Source organism: Zingiber officinale, chromosome 9A (assembly GCF_018446385.1).
Source record: "Zingiber officinale cultivar Zhangliang chromosome 9A, Zo_v1.1, whole genome shotgun sequence".
In the NCBI taxonomy this organism is placed as follows: domain Eukaryota; kingdom Viridiplantae; phylum Streptophyta; class Magnoliopsida; order Zingiberales; family Zingiberaceae; genus Zingiber; species Zingiber officinale.
The window spans coordinates 9,673,381-9,691,729 of NC_056002.1; the positions used below are offsets into that span (position 1 = coordinate 9,673,381).

Here is an 18,349-nt window from a genome sequence, read left to right on the forward strand (position 1 = left end):
ATGTAAGCTATAACCTCATGTAACATAGTAAACGTGTCAACATGCTAGTGCTTATAACTTGATTCAATATTTTCTACTTGCAACATGATCATATTACTAAAGCATAAAATGTGAAACATAAGTTCACCTCAAGTATAAACCATCCAAAAGTATCTAGTAGGAAAATAGTTCATAAGCAAAACTTAGAGAATAAATAAGTCTTGAAATATAAAATAGATCTTCTTTCCACCATGTCACTTCCACATACATCTTTCGCCCTTCCTGCTGCTCCTCTTAGTGTAGCCATTCCTTACCCTTTTCTGCAGTACAAGGAAAACATAAAACTATAAGCACATAGGCTTAGTAAGACTCTTTTCTACTCACAAAACATAAGTCATGCATCTTAACATAAAGTGGTGACATGTTCATTTAATCAACATCTAGATATAAATTTGCATGCTAACATCAAGTAGAGTCATACTCATATAAGTAAATCATAACATAGCATGTGAGAAACTCATACATAAGGAGTAGCATGATCATCTAAGCATCATAGACATATTTAAAAAAAGAAACATCTTACTAAAACATAAAGAACCATTTAGCATAACTAAACATATGCAAGATGTCCTTTGAAAACATATATCATGAAATGAGTATATGCAAGATGTCCTTTGAAAACATATATATAAATACTTAAACATAATCTCATCATGAGGGTCCGGCTTTGTACCACATACATACATGAATGCGCGCATCCTAAGTAGATCCAAGGTAGTAAATCTTAAACCTAATAGGAACTAGGCCCGTTTCATTGACCATCGACCTAGGGGCAACTTAGGAGCCCATCTCTTTTACTAGGCTCGTTTCATAGACCATCGACCTAGGGGCGCTTAGGAGCTCACCCTTGGTACAAGCCATACAAAAGTAAAATAGCATACATGTTTCTTGTCATAACATAGCATATCATATCTCTTGTCATAACATGAAGAGTGCGCTTAGTCCCAACTTAAGGGAAGCATCTCTTAGGCTATCATGAAGAGTGCTCTTAATCCTAACTTAAGGGAAGCATCTCTTAGGCTTTTTCCTCATACTTAAGCCTTGCACAAACATAACATGATGACAATGGGTGCCCATAACATATAACATATCATAAGAATCATATCATGGTGGCATAATGTGCACATAACATGTGGCATATCACAGAAATCATAACATGATGGCATAAAGTGCCTATAGCATATCATAGGAATCATACATGATGGCATAAAGTGCACATAACATAATAACATATCATAGGAATCGTAACATGATGGCATGAGCATACATATCAAATAGCATGGTGACATAAATTCCTATTCTATCATAGTAAGTCATTATCATGCATGGTTAGGGTTTTGATCTTCCTACAAAACCTAAATCACAACCTAGCTAAGACCTAGAGGTAGGGTTCTAGGTTTTTAACCCAACATGAAGCATGAAAACTTAAACTAACCATATGGAACGACCCACCTTTCTACACTACTACTATTCTCTAAAGGTGGACGCTACTTGACTACTAACTCTACTTAACCGGTATGATTAAAATCTCACATGGAAACTCTACCGAAAAATTTCGGCAGAGTCTCCCCTGTACCGGTGACCCCAAACTGGGATACATAACATGTATACTCAGCCACAGGCGGCTGGAACATATAATTTCACAACCACGCAGTATAATAGCACAATAAAAATATGAAACTACTCTAGCAATGGCAAACAACCATATCACTCCAACAATAGGAGGTATCAAACTACAAATGCGGAAATAAACTCAATTTCAATATAACATTAAAAGAGAACTAGAAGAAAAGTCTTGACAATTTTGCCAGCTAATTCTGGATCTCTCCATAGTCCACACATCACACACTGTCACAGCACCTCCTTGTCGCCTTCTTCCTTATACTTTAGCTTTTTCCTTTATCTGCAGTAGGAGGAAAATAGTATCTATAAGCTAAAAGCTTAGTGAGCGCTATCCTACTCACAAAAACTCGATATGCATGTATATAAATAAAAACATGCTAAAACTGAATGCTAACATATAAGACTACTCATGCTCATATATAGCAAAGGAATCATGCTAACTGAAATACTAAACATGTATAGTTAATCATGCTCATAAGAATGAAACTATAACAGAAGCATACTAAACATGTAAAGCTACTAAACATGTAAAGCTACTAAACATGTAAAACTACTAAACATGTAAAGCTAATCATAGAACTATCATGTGTATCAATAGGAAACTGAACTGATACATAAGCTGAACTAATTAATGCTAAACTGAGTCTAACTTGTATTCACATAACTAATTTGTGAAGTTTTGAAAACTATTTACATAATAGATCAAAATAGTAATCATGCTGCTGATGGGCCCGGCAACTGTACGCATCCCTAACTAAACCTGGGATTGCAAGTTCCGAGTCTAGTAGGGTTTACTAGGTTATCTAAACCTAGGGACGACTGTGGGAGCCCAACCCAATGGATATCTAATCCAGTACAGTGCCACTGCTGAAAATAAAATACTGATTTCATAGCTAATTTTCTTACCTTGCTTTAATTAGGTTATCTGAACCTAGAACTAGGTTATCTGAACCTAGAGGCGACTGTGGGAGCCCACCCATTGGACCGTAGTCCCATATAAGCTGAAGCAAGACTAAATAAGTTATTTTAAATGCTTCTACTGCATTAACTGAGCTATTAAAATGCCTACTGTAGCATTATATTGAGCTAAGCATTTTATCAAGCACTTGGTGTGCACTAGAACACACCCTACGTACTGAAAATCTGTATACAAAGCTTAACATAAATCTGCATGCAAAGCCTAACAAAAATCTGCATATTAAGCCTATCAAAATCTGCATACTTTACTTATCTAAAATCTGCATACTAAGTTTATCTAAAATCTGCATACTAAGCTTAATAAAATCTGCACTTAAAATTATGCTCGCTAAGCTAACAAAATTCCGCTCTACAAGCTCTAGGATTGTCTCGGCAATTTAACAGTAAACAAAATTGTATAGCAACTCCAAAGGGGTTGTTCATGCTTAGTTGTTCTACACCAATTATAGCTATTTAAGGTCACACATAACCTATGTACTCTTTTACTGTTTAAGTCGATAAGGTACTGTAGTGTGTCATCTCTTATGGACTATTCTTGCTAGCTACTTAACGTATAAAGCTTATTTGAATAATTCTATCTCCACATGATTTCCTTCTCTCCTTCATACCAGCACCTTACATCTAAAACTACACTGTTTAATTTGCATCAAGTCATTTGCACGAACATTTCGCTACTCTATCACAAGTATGCATTATAAAACATAACTAATTTCACTAAATCTTTCCATTATACCCCTTCTGTCTCCACACCAAAATCTGCAATGCTACAATATGCAAAAATCTGCACTACTCCTAAATGCAAAACTTCACTAAGAATCTACATAACATGCTACTCCAAATTCTGCATTCTAAGCTTTATAAAAATCTGCTGGATCTAAACTGAAATATCAAACTGCACAACTAAGGATTCCAAACTGCATGTTAAGGAACTAACAACAAAAAGGGTCTATAGCATGTTAAATAATTGATCATACAAGGGTCTAAATAAGCCACAGAAACCAAAACTTCGTGCATGGATTAGCTACTAAGGATCCAACTGAAACTTTCCGAATTAAATCAGTTCATTGCTGTTTACTTGGCAACAAAGGGTTTAGAACTGCATGTTTAAAGGAATGAACAGAGAACTGCACAAATCCTAATACACAGCAAATTTCAAAGACTGTTCTATTCATGCCAATTTAGTAGCACCACTCATTCTGATACTATCAAAGCTATCTCATCCAAAATCAAGAAAAGTATAAACATAACATTAAGATCATTGTTTCATTGACCTAACTTCCCAAGCAACCTAACAACCAGGAATTATCTTATACTCAAAAAAAGACCAAAATCAATAATCCTTCTTCATGTTCAATGCTACAAAGATTTGCTACTAAGAACTTATGAACATAGCTTTTCTTCACGTTCTGTTAACAAAGCATACTATTCTGCAGTAAACTATAACATCAACCTACAAGCTTTAGAACAAAACTAAACTCTCTCTTGTACCTTGCCCCAACAACAAGATTCCAAACTAATCATCCTCTTTCTTTCTCCAGGGCTCACGGCAGACTCAACACAAGGAAACTTCAAACAAATCCGAAAGCAAAGAAAACAAATCGAAGCTTGGAACTACTCCTACTGCAGGTGAGAAGCAACTCACCTCTTATTCTTGGACTTACAGCCGAAGGAAAACCTAGGGTTCGGATGAGCCCCCAACCGAAGGAGGAAGCAAGCTCTAGGGTTTGGAAACTTGCATCTTTCGGCCTCTTCTCATGCCCGTGCACTCTCCTTGCCGAGGGAAGCTCGGACTTGTGAAGAATCCGCGGAGGAGGGAGCTCGCCGGTCACCGGAGACATGGTTGCTTGCTGTCGCGATTCCGCCAGAGAGAAGTCGCCGACGCCGCGTGAGAGAAAAGAGTTTTGAGAGAAATTTTAGGTTTTCGGAAAATAACTTAAATTTCTTTTCTTATACTAGGGTTATTTCCAAAACTATACCTTAAGTCAATTGATTCCCATATATGGTTAACAAAACGAGCTTAGCTCGATTGGTTGGGCCTGTTTTGGTTCAAGCCGAAGGTTCTGGGTTTGAAACCCAGCTTCTACAAGTTTATTTTTCTTTTATTTTTTTTTAAACTTCTTCCTCTTGGTAAAAATACCAAACGAACTCCAAAAATTCCATAAAAATACTCTAAAAATTTCTAAAAATCTCTAGAATTTTTCTAAAACATTTCTAGATTTTAATAAGGTCTTTTAGAACTCTAAATCATGAAATTTGGGGTGTTACACCATATATCAAAAACCATACATCATGGGGAAACATAACAAGCATAGTTAGGTTTTAAAACCTTTCCCTAAACCTTTCATTCAATCTTGGCCGAACCTTAAGGGTAAGGTTCTCAAACTTCTAATACCACAAAAAGCATAAAAACTTAAACTCACAACATATCTACATATCATGAGAACTAATAAACAAGCATAGTTGAGGTCTTAAATTGTTTCTAACCCCTTTATCATTCTTTGGCCGAAACCCTAAGAGGATGGCATGGAATTTCTAAGCAATTAGAAGCATGAAAAATTTACACTAACATCATATCATGGTCTACATATCATGAGGGCAAATAAACAAGCGTAGTTGAGGTCTTAAATTATCTCTAATCCTCTTATCTTTCCTTGGTCGAAAGCCTAAAGTATAGCATGAAATTCCTAAGCAACATGAAGCATAAAACTTTAACTAACAACACATAAGAGATCATATATTATGGAGGAGCATAAACAAGCATGTTTTCATTTCAAAACTTTGCTCTAGACCTTGTATCTAAACTTGGCCGAAACTTCAAGGTAGGGTTCCTAAACTTTTGATACTAGATGAAGCATAAAACTTTAACTAACAACATATAAGAGATCATATATCATGAAGAAGCATAAACAAGCATGTTTTCATTTCAAAACTTTGCCCTAGACCTTGTATCTAAACTTGGCCGAAACTTCAAGGTAGGGTTCCTAAACTTTTAATACCACATGAAGCATAAAACTTTAACTAACAACATATAAGGGATCATATATCATGAAGGAGCATAAACAAGCATGTTTTCATTTCAAAACTTTGTCCTAGACCTTGTATCTAAACTTGGCCGAAACTTCAAGGTAGGGTTCCTAAACTTTTAATACCACATGAAGCATAAAACTTTAACTAACAACATATAAGGGATCATATATCATGAAGGAGCATAAACAAGCATGTTTTCATTTCAAAACTTTGCCATAAACCTTGTATCTAAACTTGGCCGAAACTTCAAGGTAGGGTTCCTAAACTTTTAATATCACATGAAGCATAAAACTTTAACTAACAACATATAAGAGATCATATATCATGAAGGAGCATAAACAAGCATGTTTTCATTTCAAAACTTTGCCCTAGACCTTGTATCTAAACTTGGCCGAAACTTCAAGGTAAATCTCTAGATTTTCAAACAACTTTTAAAACCTAAAACATACGAGAGCAACTTGTACTGCAGGTGAGGGAATACTTACTTCCTTTTTGCTTGGTTTACTAATGAAAATACCCTTGCTTGTGAAGCTTTTTCCTAGGGAGAATTCCTTGGCTTGAGTTTGGCACAATGAAGAGGAGAGAGCTTAGGTTTCGGTGGAGGGAGAAAGGAGAAGGAAGGAAGAAGAAAAAAATGGATTTTTCCCTTTCTTCTCTTATTTATGCTCAATGAAGGAAGAAAGCAAATTCATCTTTTTCATTAGGGAGGAAGAAGGCAACTCAAACTTTTCCTTCTAAGTCTCCTTCTAAGTGAAAGGGCCTTCACTTTAACTACAATCTCCCTTCTTTTCCTAACAGCACACCCCTGCTGGGGCTACTGGTTATCACATACATGCATCTAACAAGAGGTCCAAGGTTCAAACCTTGGTCATGCCTCTTTTTAAATTCTATTTTCTCTTATTTTTGGGAAAATTCACATAAGGTCTATTCTAATCATGATAAAATTCATATGAAATTATTAGAGATCCTATGGGTGTTACATGCGTCAGGATGAGATTTGCCTTCCAAGCACTCGGACCAACTTCGGGCACCCGAATCCCCTCCGGGCGCCCGGACCACCTTTCTCCAGAATGTCCTTCTCCTGCAAGAAAGAGTTAGTCTGAGGCAAAAATAATAGTTTAAACTACCCTGCAAAATAGAAGTTAGCGCAATAGAAGGAGAGTAGTAATTAGATTCCGTCTCACCGAAATCGGAATCTAGTCAAGATCTCAACTTAGAATTCTGAAATGGTTCTAAGTTGGATCGGCGCCTAAGTTCCCTAACCGGGAACACCCCCTCACCAAGTCACTCCCCTCTAGTGACTTACCTTAACTTACCTACCAGACGTCCGGTCAGCCCGTCGACCCATCTGGACTTCGCGACAGCTATCAAGTCAGCTCGTCGACCTAGCTGGGCTTCGTGCCAGATGTCCGGCCAGCCCGTCGACCAGTCTAGGCTTCGTGCCAGACACCCGGTCAGCCCGTCAACCAGTCTGGGCTTCGTGCCAGACATCCGGTCAGCCCATCGACCAGTCTGGGCTTCGTGCCAGCTATCAGGTTGACATAGTTGGACTTCGTGCCAGACATCCGGTCATCCCGTCAACCAGTCTAGGCTTCTCCTGCACACTTAGTTAAAGTGTTAGACCACAATGAAACTATTTAACCTACTTTGTCATTCATCAAAATCTAGGTTAGACCGTTAGTGCTAACTGTACCAACAGGTTTAATAGATTTTGAAGTGACCACTAGAGCTCATGGAAGGGGATATCGAGTTACATTTGGTGGGAAACGCTCATAAATGTCACTTATAGGAAGCATGTGACGAGGAGCATTATAATCTGGATCACTTGTTGATGGAGACGAGGAAGTAGGCTGACATGGTGATGTAGATGACAGACTCGCATTATCCGAGGATCTAGAACTAGAGAGCATATTATCTTCGACCGGCGAGGCTTCCAAGATTGGAGCAGCAACCTGAGGTGATTCTGATGGTATAGGGGAGTTTTTAGAGAGTTCCAGAGCAGGACCTAGGATGTCATCACTTCTGACAATATTAGGTGGCATCAAGAAGGTGCTGCTTGTATCTGGAGGAGAGATCGAAGAAGCTACTGAAAAAGGGAATAGAGACTCATCAAAAGTAACATGTCGTGAAATATAAATTCATCCTATTGGTATATGCAAGCAACGATAACCATGGATAACTAAGAAAAATTTGTAGTGAACGAGATTGCGGTATATGCCCCTATTCTAAACACAAATTTGACTCTCGTTCACTGCGGTCTATAACTAAGAAAAACATATTGTAGTGACGAGAGTCAAATTTGTGTTTAGAATAGGGGCATAACCATGTATAACATGCACAACCAAAAATTCAAATAAAAGTGTAATCAGGGGTTTGATTATAAAGTTTTTCAAAATGACATTTATGATTGAGCAATGGAGTACGAAGTTGATTTATGTGATATATTGCAGTGTTAACAGCTTCATTCCAAAATTTACGCCGAACCGATGCATGATGAAGAAGAGTTAAGGCAGTTTCAACTATATGTCTATGTTTTCTCTCAGCAGAGTCATTTTGTTCTGGAGTGTGAGAACAAGAAACTCGATAAACAATTCCATAAGAGACAAGATGACGATGGAGAGCTTAATATTCGCCTCCTCAATCAGAATGAAAATAGAGTATTTTACGATTAAAATATCGTTCAACTTGAATTTAAAAATTACAAAATATATCAAATAAATCAGATTTCCTTCTCATAGGATAGAGCCAAGTATATTTACTAAATGATCAATGAAGGTAACATAATATTGGAAACCTTGATTAGACAAAATAAATGCAGGGCCCTAAACATCAGAATAAATTATTTCAAGTGAAAAATTAGAAATATGATCAGATGAAGAGAAAGGTAGTTTATAACTTTTAGATTCCATGCAGGCCTTATATGAATAAGATGGAGAGGAGTTAATGGAAGTAAGTAAACCATACCTATTGATGATTGACTGAACAATACGAAGGGAAGGATGACCAAGTCATGCATGCCAAGCTGGTTTATTTGTGTGTTCACCAACAAAAGTTTTAATTGAAGAACTCTGAAGATAGTAGAGACCATTTTTGATGCTCCCATAAAACACAATAGCATTTGTTCCTCTATGCTTTATAAGATAATGATTATCATTAAACTAAAAAATGACATTGTTATCAAGACAAAACTGACGTGTAGAAAGTAAATTTTTAGTGATAGATGAAATATGAAAGACATTGCGCATGTGAAAAGTTTGATTAGATAAATGAACATATGTGTTTCCAAGATTAGTAATTTTCAAACTTGAACCATCGCCTACTTGAACCATATCTCAGCCATAATATGACATTATGTCTGTAAGTGTAATGACTCTAATCTACTTTAATTCAAAACGCCTCTTCCTATTTAATATATATCTATTTTTAAAAATATTTATTTATTTATTTAGTTTCTAATAATAGGAAGGAAAAAAAAGAGTATATGAATATTCCGAGAAAGCCGACTAAGTCATAAACAACTAGTAGTTCTTATAGAAAATTTACTGGACTAAATCTTTAATTACATCATCACAATTAAAAGCGGAAACATAAACTAGGGGGGTCCATGGGTTGTGTTGTCATCATTCTGAGTTTGCTTGATTGTCAAAGCCTCTTGTCTCATCGGTACCTCCTCCTGTAATAAATAATATAATGAGTCTAAAGACCCAGTACGTTCAAACCATAATAGCCAATAATCAGATCCACTAAATTAGGTTAGACAAAGAAAGAGATGTAGGTCAAAAGCTTGCATGCCGTAAACATAAGGAAACATTATTCTAATAATAAAATTAACTTAAATGCTTTCATGACATAAATGTAACAGTTCTAGTAGAGTTCAGTTCAATGAAAGTGACCACGTAACATAACTGTTTGATCAAACATTTATCCTAGCGCTAGGTTGATAGGGATCCGAACCTCGGAACGAAACCACTATCCATAATTTGGCAAGCTCACCGGGCGTAGGTCCCCGGTTCCTAACTTGACCCATACATAATCTGGCAAACTCCCCAGGCTTAGGTCCTCGGTTCATAATTTGACCCATACATAATTTGGCAAGCTCCCCGGGCTTAGGTCCCCGGTTCATAACTCGACCCATACATAGTTTGGTAAGCTCCCCAGGCTTAAGTCCTCGTTCATAACTTTCCTCGTACATAAACATAGGCCACAGACAAATCACATTCCTCATAAGAAAAAAAATGTTTTTTTAACCTCATGCATATATGCATGCCACATTTTCAAAATTCCATAACATTCTTGATTATTATAAACATGGTTACCCACTTCCAAATAATTAATGTGTTAAAATTTATAAACAAGAATTTAATTGTGCATGTCATCGGTGAATTTTCTGGTTAGTGCAAAAGTAGAAAATAAGTGGACAGACTAATTTCCATTACAAGAATAGTTATATAGTATTCCTTGAACAAAAGACTCCCTCGTGAATGGGGTCAACTACTAGAGATAAATCCGAAGACTTGATGTTGATAGATAACGTATTAAGATAGATAATAATGAAGTTGAGAATTGGTGTTGACAGATGAAGCAATCATACTATACCAGTTATTTTACTTTTACAAAATAATACATTCTAATCACCATTATCTTAATTACTCTGTGGTAGGGGCTCTTTGAATCAAGGGCAAACGTAAACAATTCTTGTTAATAATTCCTATTGGGACATTAAATACTCAACTTTATCACTTCTCCAGGAAAGGCACTTGGATTCAAAAAGAGACTAAAATCATAAGAAAAAAAATACGGAAGATTAAAGGCACTCCAAATCAATATACTAAACATCATAAATCAATTACAGAAAATTAAAGGAACTCGAAATTAAAAACAAAATATACGATTTGGTTAAAGTATCAAGGAAAAATAATAAAAAGATATTGAACGTGCTCTGACTAAGACATAAACAACATGAAGAGAAAATAATACATACACATACTATAACATGAATTCAGCATAATTCGTACTCTATTTGGTGCATAAAAAAAATGATCAACCACGGAGAAGAAACAAAGCACAACTTTTCTTTTCAAACTAGTATCGAAACATCCTAACCTATATCTCCTTCTAGCAATCAATCAATCTAGAACTCTCTCTTTTGAACAACCTATTTTAATAGATTAATTGTTGAACTAAGATGATGAGAACATACCCCTTTCTTTTGCGACTAAAATCCACAACACCCGGCGGCTCTTCTCTACCAACGACGGCTATCTCACCCTCTTCCTCTCTCAGGGTTCTTTCTTTTATAATCGTTACCTATGACTTGGTCCAACCACTAAACCATTTATTTCCAAATCAACTAATTCATTACCATACTTATTAAATATATTTATGGCTCAAAATATTCGTCAATTAATTTTACTTTTTATTTATCTCATGAATAAAATAATCCATTACCATATTTATTAAATCTATTTATGGTTCAAAATATTTATTCACAAATTAAATATTTTATCAACATATGTATACTAATTCTAATCCGTGCACTTCCTTAGTCATGTCATGTATATAATTAAATTGATTGCACATGCATATATTAATTAAATTTTATTCATGGAATTAATTTATCATGATATGAGTGTATTCAATTTAATTAATTTTTTTTTATTTACTACCCTACCTTAACTGAATTATTAATCCCTTCCTTATCTATGTCATTAATTATTTTAACTTATAAATAGTGAATGAATTTTAGGTGCTACAATTCTTCCCCCCTTAAATAAAATTTCGTCCTCAAAATTGTGACTTACCGAACAAGTCTGGGTAGCGACTCTTCATGTCTTCCTCTGTCTCCCAAGTAGCTTCCTCCTCAGAGTGATTGAGCCACTTGACTTTGACCATTTTTATCACCTTGTTCCGTAGCTTCCTCTCTTGTCGGTCTAAAATTTGCGTAGGTTTTTCCTCGTATGATAGATTAGGTGCGAGTCGCAGAGGTTCAGAGTGCAACACATGCGATGGATTTGACAAGTACTTGCGAAGCATAGATACATGGAAAACATTGTGTACTCCTGCAAGGTTAGGTGGTAAGACAACTTTGTATGCTAAGGTTCCAACTCTATCCAAAATTTCAAATGGTCCAATAAATCTCGGACTGAGCTTACCCTTTTTACCAAATCTCATAACACCCTTCATGGGTGCTATTTTCACGAATACGTGGTCTCCAACCACAAACTCGAGTTCTCTTCTTCTTTTATCTCCATAACTCTTCTGTCGACTCTGAGCAGTTCTCATCCTATCACGGATTTTAACTACCAACTCAGTGGTCTGTTGAACAATTTCTGGCCCTATTTCGGCCCTTTCTCCGATCTCATCCCAGTAGATGGGTGATCTACACTTTCTTCCATATAATGCTTCATAAGGAGCCATACCTATAGACGACTGAAAACTGTTGTTATAGGTGAACTCTACCAGGGGTAACTTTGATTCCCAACTCCCTTGAAAGTCAATCGCACAAGCCCGCAGTAAGTCCTCTAGAACCTGGATCACTCTCTCTGACTGACCATCGGTCTGGGGATGGAAGGTTGTACTAAATAACAACTTTGTCCCCATTGCTGTATGCAAACTCTTCCATAAAGATGATGTAAACTTTGGATCCCTGTCAGACACGATAGAAACTGGAATTCCATGCAAGCTGACTATCTCCAGAATGTACAGTTCTGCGTACTATGTCATAGAGAAGGTCGTCTTCACCGGAAGAAAGTGCGCTGACTTAGTGAGGCGGTCCACTATTACCCAGATGGCATTGAATCCCTTCACTGTCCCTGGTAAGCTAACTACAAAATCTATTGTAATATCCTCCCACTTCCACTCAGGAATAGGGAGTGGCTTGAGCATACCCGCGGGTCTTTAGTGCTCTGCCTTAACCCACTGACATGTTAAACATTCAGATACATAACGCCTAATGTCGCGCTTCATACCTGGCCACCAATAGAGCATTTGTAAATCTTTATATATTTTCGTGCTCCCTGGATGAATGGAATATGGAGAAGCATGAGCCTCCGTCATAATCTCAGTTCGGAGGGTATTGTCTCTAGGCACCCAATAGCGGTCCCTAAACTTTACTATCCCATCCACTACAGAATAAAGTGTACTACCCTTCGACTCATCCTTCTTTCTCCACTTCTGTAACTGCTCATCAGCAGGTTGGCCCTCCCGAATACGATCCTTTAAAGTGGAATGCACTCTCAACGTAGATAACTTAGGGGCACTACCCTTGGCATAAAATTCAAGGCCGAAAATCTGGATTTCTGTCTGAAGGGGTTCTTGTACTAACAATTGAGCTACCACCACTGTCTTCCTACTCAATGCATCTGCAACTATATTAGCTTTACCTGGATGGTAGTTAAGGTCACAATCATAGTCTTTTACCAACTCTAACCAGCGTCTTTGGCGCATGTTCAATTCCTTCTGAGTGAAGAAATATTTAAGGCTCTTGTGGTCGGTGTAGATCTTGCACTTTTCTCCATACAAGTAATGCCTCCAAATCTTTAAGGCGAATACAACCGCTGCCAACTCTAAATCATGAGTTGGATAATTCTTCTCGTGCTCCTTCAATTGTCTAGAGGCATATGCAATTACTCGGTCGCGTTGCATAAGAACAACACCTAATCCGAGTTTAGATGCGTCAGTGTATAACACAAAATCATCCTGTCCAGATGGCACTGCTAGAACTGGTGTTGTAATAAGAGCTTGCTTTAAAGTATCGAAGCTATTCTGGTAGCCTGAGCTCCAATTGTACTTTGCATTCTTCTTTGTCAATGCGGTAAGTGGCACTGCTATAGAAGAAAACCCTTTGATAAACTTCCTATAGTAGCCGGCCAAACCTAAGAAGCGTCATATTTCTGATGCATTCCTAGACACTGCCCATTCTTCCATGGCCTTTACTTTTGATGGATCTACCTCTATTCCATTACTCGAAATGATATGACCCAAGAATGCCACCTTTTCTAGCCAGAATTCACACTTACTAAATTTAGAATAAAGTTTTCGGCCCTGTAGAAGCTCTAATACCGTTCTCAGGTGTTGTCCATGATCTTCACGACTTTTTGAATATATCAGGATGTCGTCTATAAAGATGATGACAAACTGATCTAGGTATGGCTGGAATATACGATTCATAAGATCCATGAAGATCGTTGGGGCATTAGTTACCCCGAATGACATCACTAGAAACTCATAATGCCCATATCGAGTTCTGAAGGTTGTCTTGTGCACATCGGTTTCCTTCACCCTTAATTGATGATACCCTGACCGAAGATCTACCTTTGAGAACACTGTAGCTCCTTGTAATTGATCAAATAGGTCCTCGATTCTTGGCAGTGGGTATTTATTCTTAACTGTCACCCGGTTTAATTCCCTGTAGTTGATACAAAGTCTCATGCTACCATCTTTTTTCTTGACAAATAGCACTGGTGCGCCCCATGGGGAGTAACTAGGGCGAATGAAACCCTTATCTAGTAATTCTTGGATCTGTTCTTTTAATTCCTTCATCTCTGTTGGTGCTAGTCGGTATGGTGCCTTGGAGATTGGCATTGCACCTGGCATAAGCTCAATAGAGAACTCCACTTCTCGCTCAGGTGGGATACCAACAATATCGTCGGGAAAAACATTAGGGAATTCTCTAACAACTTCCACCTCCTCCAATGATGGACTACCTACTACCGGGATCGCTATAATACTCACTAAGAATGCCTGGCAGCCCGTGTGTAGAAGTTTCCTAGCATGCATACAAGATATCATTCGCGGAAACCGCTGACATCGACCCGGCTCAAATGCAAACTGCTTCATCCCTATTGGTCGGATTAATACCGACCTCTGTTGGAAGTCAATTATTACTCTATTCGCCATCAGCCAGTCCATACCCAGAATGATGTCGAACTCTGGCATTGGTAGCACAATGAGATCAGCTTGCATAATATTGTTAGGATCGTCGTACTCGGCTAGAGAGGGGGGTGTGAATAGCCGCCCCCAAAACGTTCGTTTCGTTTTACAAATCAAGGTTAGCGCAGCGGAAATAAAAATAATAGAAATGAAAGCGAAGAAATCAAACCTCAACACGCGTCGATGTAACGAGGTTCGGAGATATACTCCTACTCCTCGGCGTGTCCGTAAGGTGGACGAAGCCTATCAATCCGTCAGTGGATGAGACACCGGAAACCCGGCTAATAATCACTCCTTCTGGGTGGAGAAACCTCGCCACAATGTCTTGCAACAGCAAGATAAACAGGAGTACAAGAATACAGCAAGAAACTAAGTACAATACAAAAATGTAATAACCCTAGCTTGCCTTCTTGTCGACTGGATGAAGCAGCAACTTCACGGGAATCCAACCACAGCACCAACTGTCCAGTTGAAGTCCCAGCCGAGGGAAGCTCACGCGAAGCTTCAGCGAAGAAGAGCTCAACAAAGCTCAAGCAGAAATACTTCAGCAGTCAGTAGGAAGAAGAGGAAGAAGGAGAGAAGGTTCTGTAGTGCCTCTCGATCCTTTTATAACCTCTGATATCCTGAGTCAACCTGCGAACCTGCAAGGCAAAAAGGCCAGAACACAGAAGCCCGAAATAGCCTAGCCGTTGAGTCACAACGGCTAGGCCTGGACCGATCAGGCTCCACCCTGATCGGTCCAGGGTGCTGCTGATCGGTCATGGGGACCGATCAGGCTCTATGCTGATCGGTCCCTAGACCGATCAGCTGTCCTTTCCCAGCTCTGTTGCCTTCTTCTGATCGGCCTCCTGATCGGTCTTCAGTCCGATCAGATAACACACAGAAGCTCACTGTGTGGTTACTGATCGGTCTGCAGACCGATCAGCCGTATCAATGGATCGGTCTGCTGACCGATCAGGAATCCATGGTATCAATGGATCGATCCACTGATCGATCCAGAGCTTGGTTTTCCTCAACACCAAGTCCCAAGTCTCTCGAACCAACATCCGGTCAACCTTGACCTGTTGGTACATCATGCCTAGCATCTGGTCACTCCCTTAACCTGCTAAGACTCCCCACCATGTGTCCGGTCAATCCCTTTGACCCACTTGGACTTTTCTCTTCGTGCCAAGTATCCGGTCACTCCCTTGACCTACTTGTCCTTCTCAACACCAGATGTCCGATCAGCCTTGATCCATCTGGATTTTTTCTTGCCCGGCTTCACTCACCAGGACTTTCACCTAGCTTCACTCACTAGGGTTTTCACCTGGCTTCACTCACCAGGATTTCCAATTTGCCTGTCTTCACTCACCAGGACTTCCAAACTTCCTAGCTTCACTCACTAGGACTTTTACCTGGCTTCACTCACCAGGATTTCTCCGTCTGCCTTCCTGGTCTAGAGAATGAGCTACCGAGCCCTCTCTGACCTAGTCCGGAGAACGAGCTACCGAGCCCTCTCCGACTTCGTCCGGTCCAGAGAACGAGCTACCAAGCCCTCTCTGACCTAGTCCGAAGAACGAGCTACCGAGCCCTCTCCGACTTCGTCCGGTCCAGAGAATGAGCTACCAAGCCCTCTCTGACCTAGTCCGGAGAACGAGCTACCGAGCCCTCTCTGACCACAGTCCGGAGAATGAGCTACCAAGCCCTCTCCGACTTCCACATGCCAAGCTTCCATACTTGGACTTCTCCGTGCCAAGTCCCTGCTTGGACTTTTCCCATGCCAAGCTCCCTGCTTGGACTTTTCCGTGCCAAGTCTTCATACTTAGACTTTTCTCGTGCCAAGTCCCTGCTTGGACTTTTCTCATGCCAAGCTCCCTGCTTGGACTTTTCCGTGCCAAGTCTCCATACTTGGACTTTTCTCGTGCCAAGTCCCTGCTTGGACTTTTCCCATGCCAAGCTCCCTGCTTGGACTTTTCCGTGCCAAGTCTCCATACTTGGACTTTTCTCGTGCCAAGCTTCCTGCTTGGACTTCTCAAAATAGATCAACTCAAGTCGGGTCAACCAGGTCAACCTTGACCAAAGATTGCACCCACAATCTCCCAAGTTTGTATTCTGTCAAACATCAGAATACAACTCTTCTATTTTCGTCAAACATCAGAATAGAACTTTTCTATTCTCGTCAAACATCAAAATACAACTCGAGTCAGGTCAACTCGAGTCAGGTCAACCAGGTCAACCTTGACCTTAGGTTGTACCAACAAATATGACCTTTCAACTCAAGACCAAGATCTCTGACCACACAAGTAGCTAACAACTCCTCCCCAGATGGAACTGTCACAGAGTAACTCACATCGAGCCTGGCCGATTTGATGTCTAAATAGCTCACAAAAATGTCTGATATAAAAGAATGAGTAGCCCCCGAATCTAACAAGGCTTTGGTAGCTACTCCTCTATAAGGATTCTTCCTGTAACAATTAAAGGTACATTAGGATCTTAAACTTGTAGTTTTAATTACTCCAGAATCAAAATTAATTTCTAGCCCAAGGAAAATTATTATTTTTTTATTTTTTGTGCTTAAATTTGCTATTTCAAAACCAAGGCATGCAAACCTAGCACCTTATTCCAATAATAGGACACTGAATTAAAACATACTTGTAATGAGAGTGGTGTCTGGATCTGCCTCCCCAGCTTGCATCACAAATACTCTTCCTGGAATGGGTTGTTTATTCTGAGGACAATCCCTTATCATATGTCCAGTAGCCCCACACTTAAAGCACTTTCCTGATCCCACCAAGCAAGGTCCTGGATGTTTGCGCTAGCACTTTGGGCATACTGGATAGTCGTTAGGCTTTGGGGCAACTCGCATCTGAGGTTGTTGGCCCTTGACTTTCGATGGCTCAATAAATTTCCTCTTGTTCTGTTGTTAAGGTTGTTGGTGAGGCACCATATATGGCCCTTTGCCCTGCCTATCAACTTCAATATCCCTCTGATCCTGCTCTGCCCTCAAGGCCCTGGTCACAGCCTCTGCAAACTCCTTAGGGTCAGCCACCCTTACATCACGACGCAAGATAGGCCGCAAACCATCAATGAAGTGCCTCAGTTTCTCTTTAGGATTATTAGCTATCAAGGGTACAAAGTGACACCCCCGATCAAACTCTCGGACAAACTCAGCAACGGAACGGTCGCCCTGCCTTAACGTCATGAATTCCCGAGTCAACTTTGAGCGTATATCCTCGGTGAAGTATTTAGAGTAGAACACCTCCTTGAAGCCCTCCCAAGAAAGTGTATTTAGATCGACGGATAGGGATGCTCCTTCCCACCATAACAAAGCATCATCCTTCAAAAGATAAGTAGCACACCTTACCATATCAGCATCTTCCAATGCCATGAATCGGAAAATGACCTCGATGGACTTGATCCAGTTCTCTGCCACCATAGGATCAATAGTCCCTGAGAAGTCCTTCGGACCCATCTTACGAAATCTCTCATAAACCGCTTCCGGCTTTGCCTTACTACACATCATGCCCAGTAAATAGTGCAAAGAATTGATTCATCCCTGCAAGCATCTGCTCGTGACTGGATAGAGACTGTGGAGGTGGCGGCGGAGGTGACGAAGGTGGTGCCTCCCCACGTCTCTCCTCCTCTCGGATCTCTGGGGTCCTATTGGCATAACGTTTAGGAGGCATATCTGTATACAATCTAATACAACACGTAACCAACATGCATTTGAATCCATCCTACTTAGGCAATACCATATCAATTTCCTAATTTA

General features: G+C 39.5%; 1 protein-coding gene across 1 annotated transcript; it reads right to left on the bottom strand.

Annotated features, from left to right (window-relative positions):
• Positions 1 to 17,500: 17,500 nt before the first annotated feature.
• On the bottom strand, positions 17,501 to 18,049 carry LOC122019017. Its single transcript, XM_042576528.1, has one exon. The coding sequence runs from the start codon at positions 18,047 to 18,049 to the stop codon at positions 17,501 to 17,503; it is 549 nt and encodes a 182-aa protein (XP_042432462.1).
• Positions 18,050 to 18,349: the final 300 nt, after the last annotated feature.

Excerpts from the sequence above, each read along its gene's own strand:
- LOC122019017 (XM_042576528.1), bottom strand. The coding sequence starts at position 18,049 with ATGGGTCCGAAGGACTTCTCAGGGACTATTGATCCTATGGTGGCAGAG.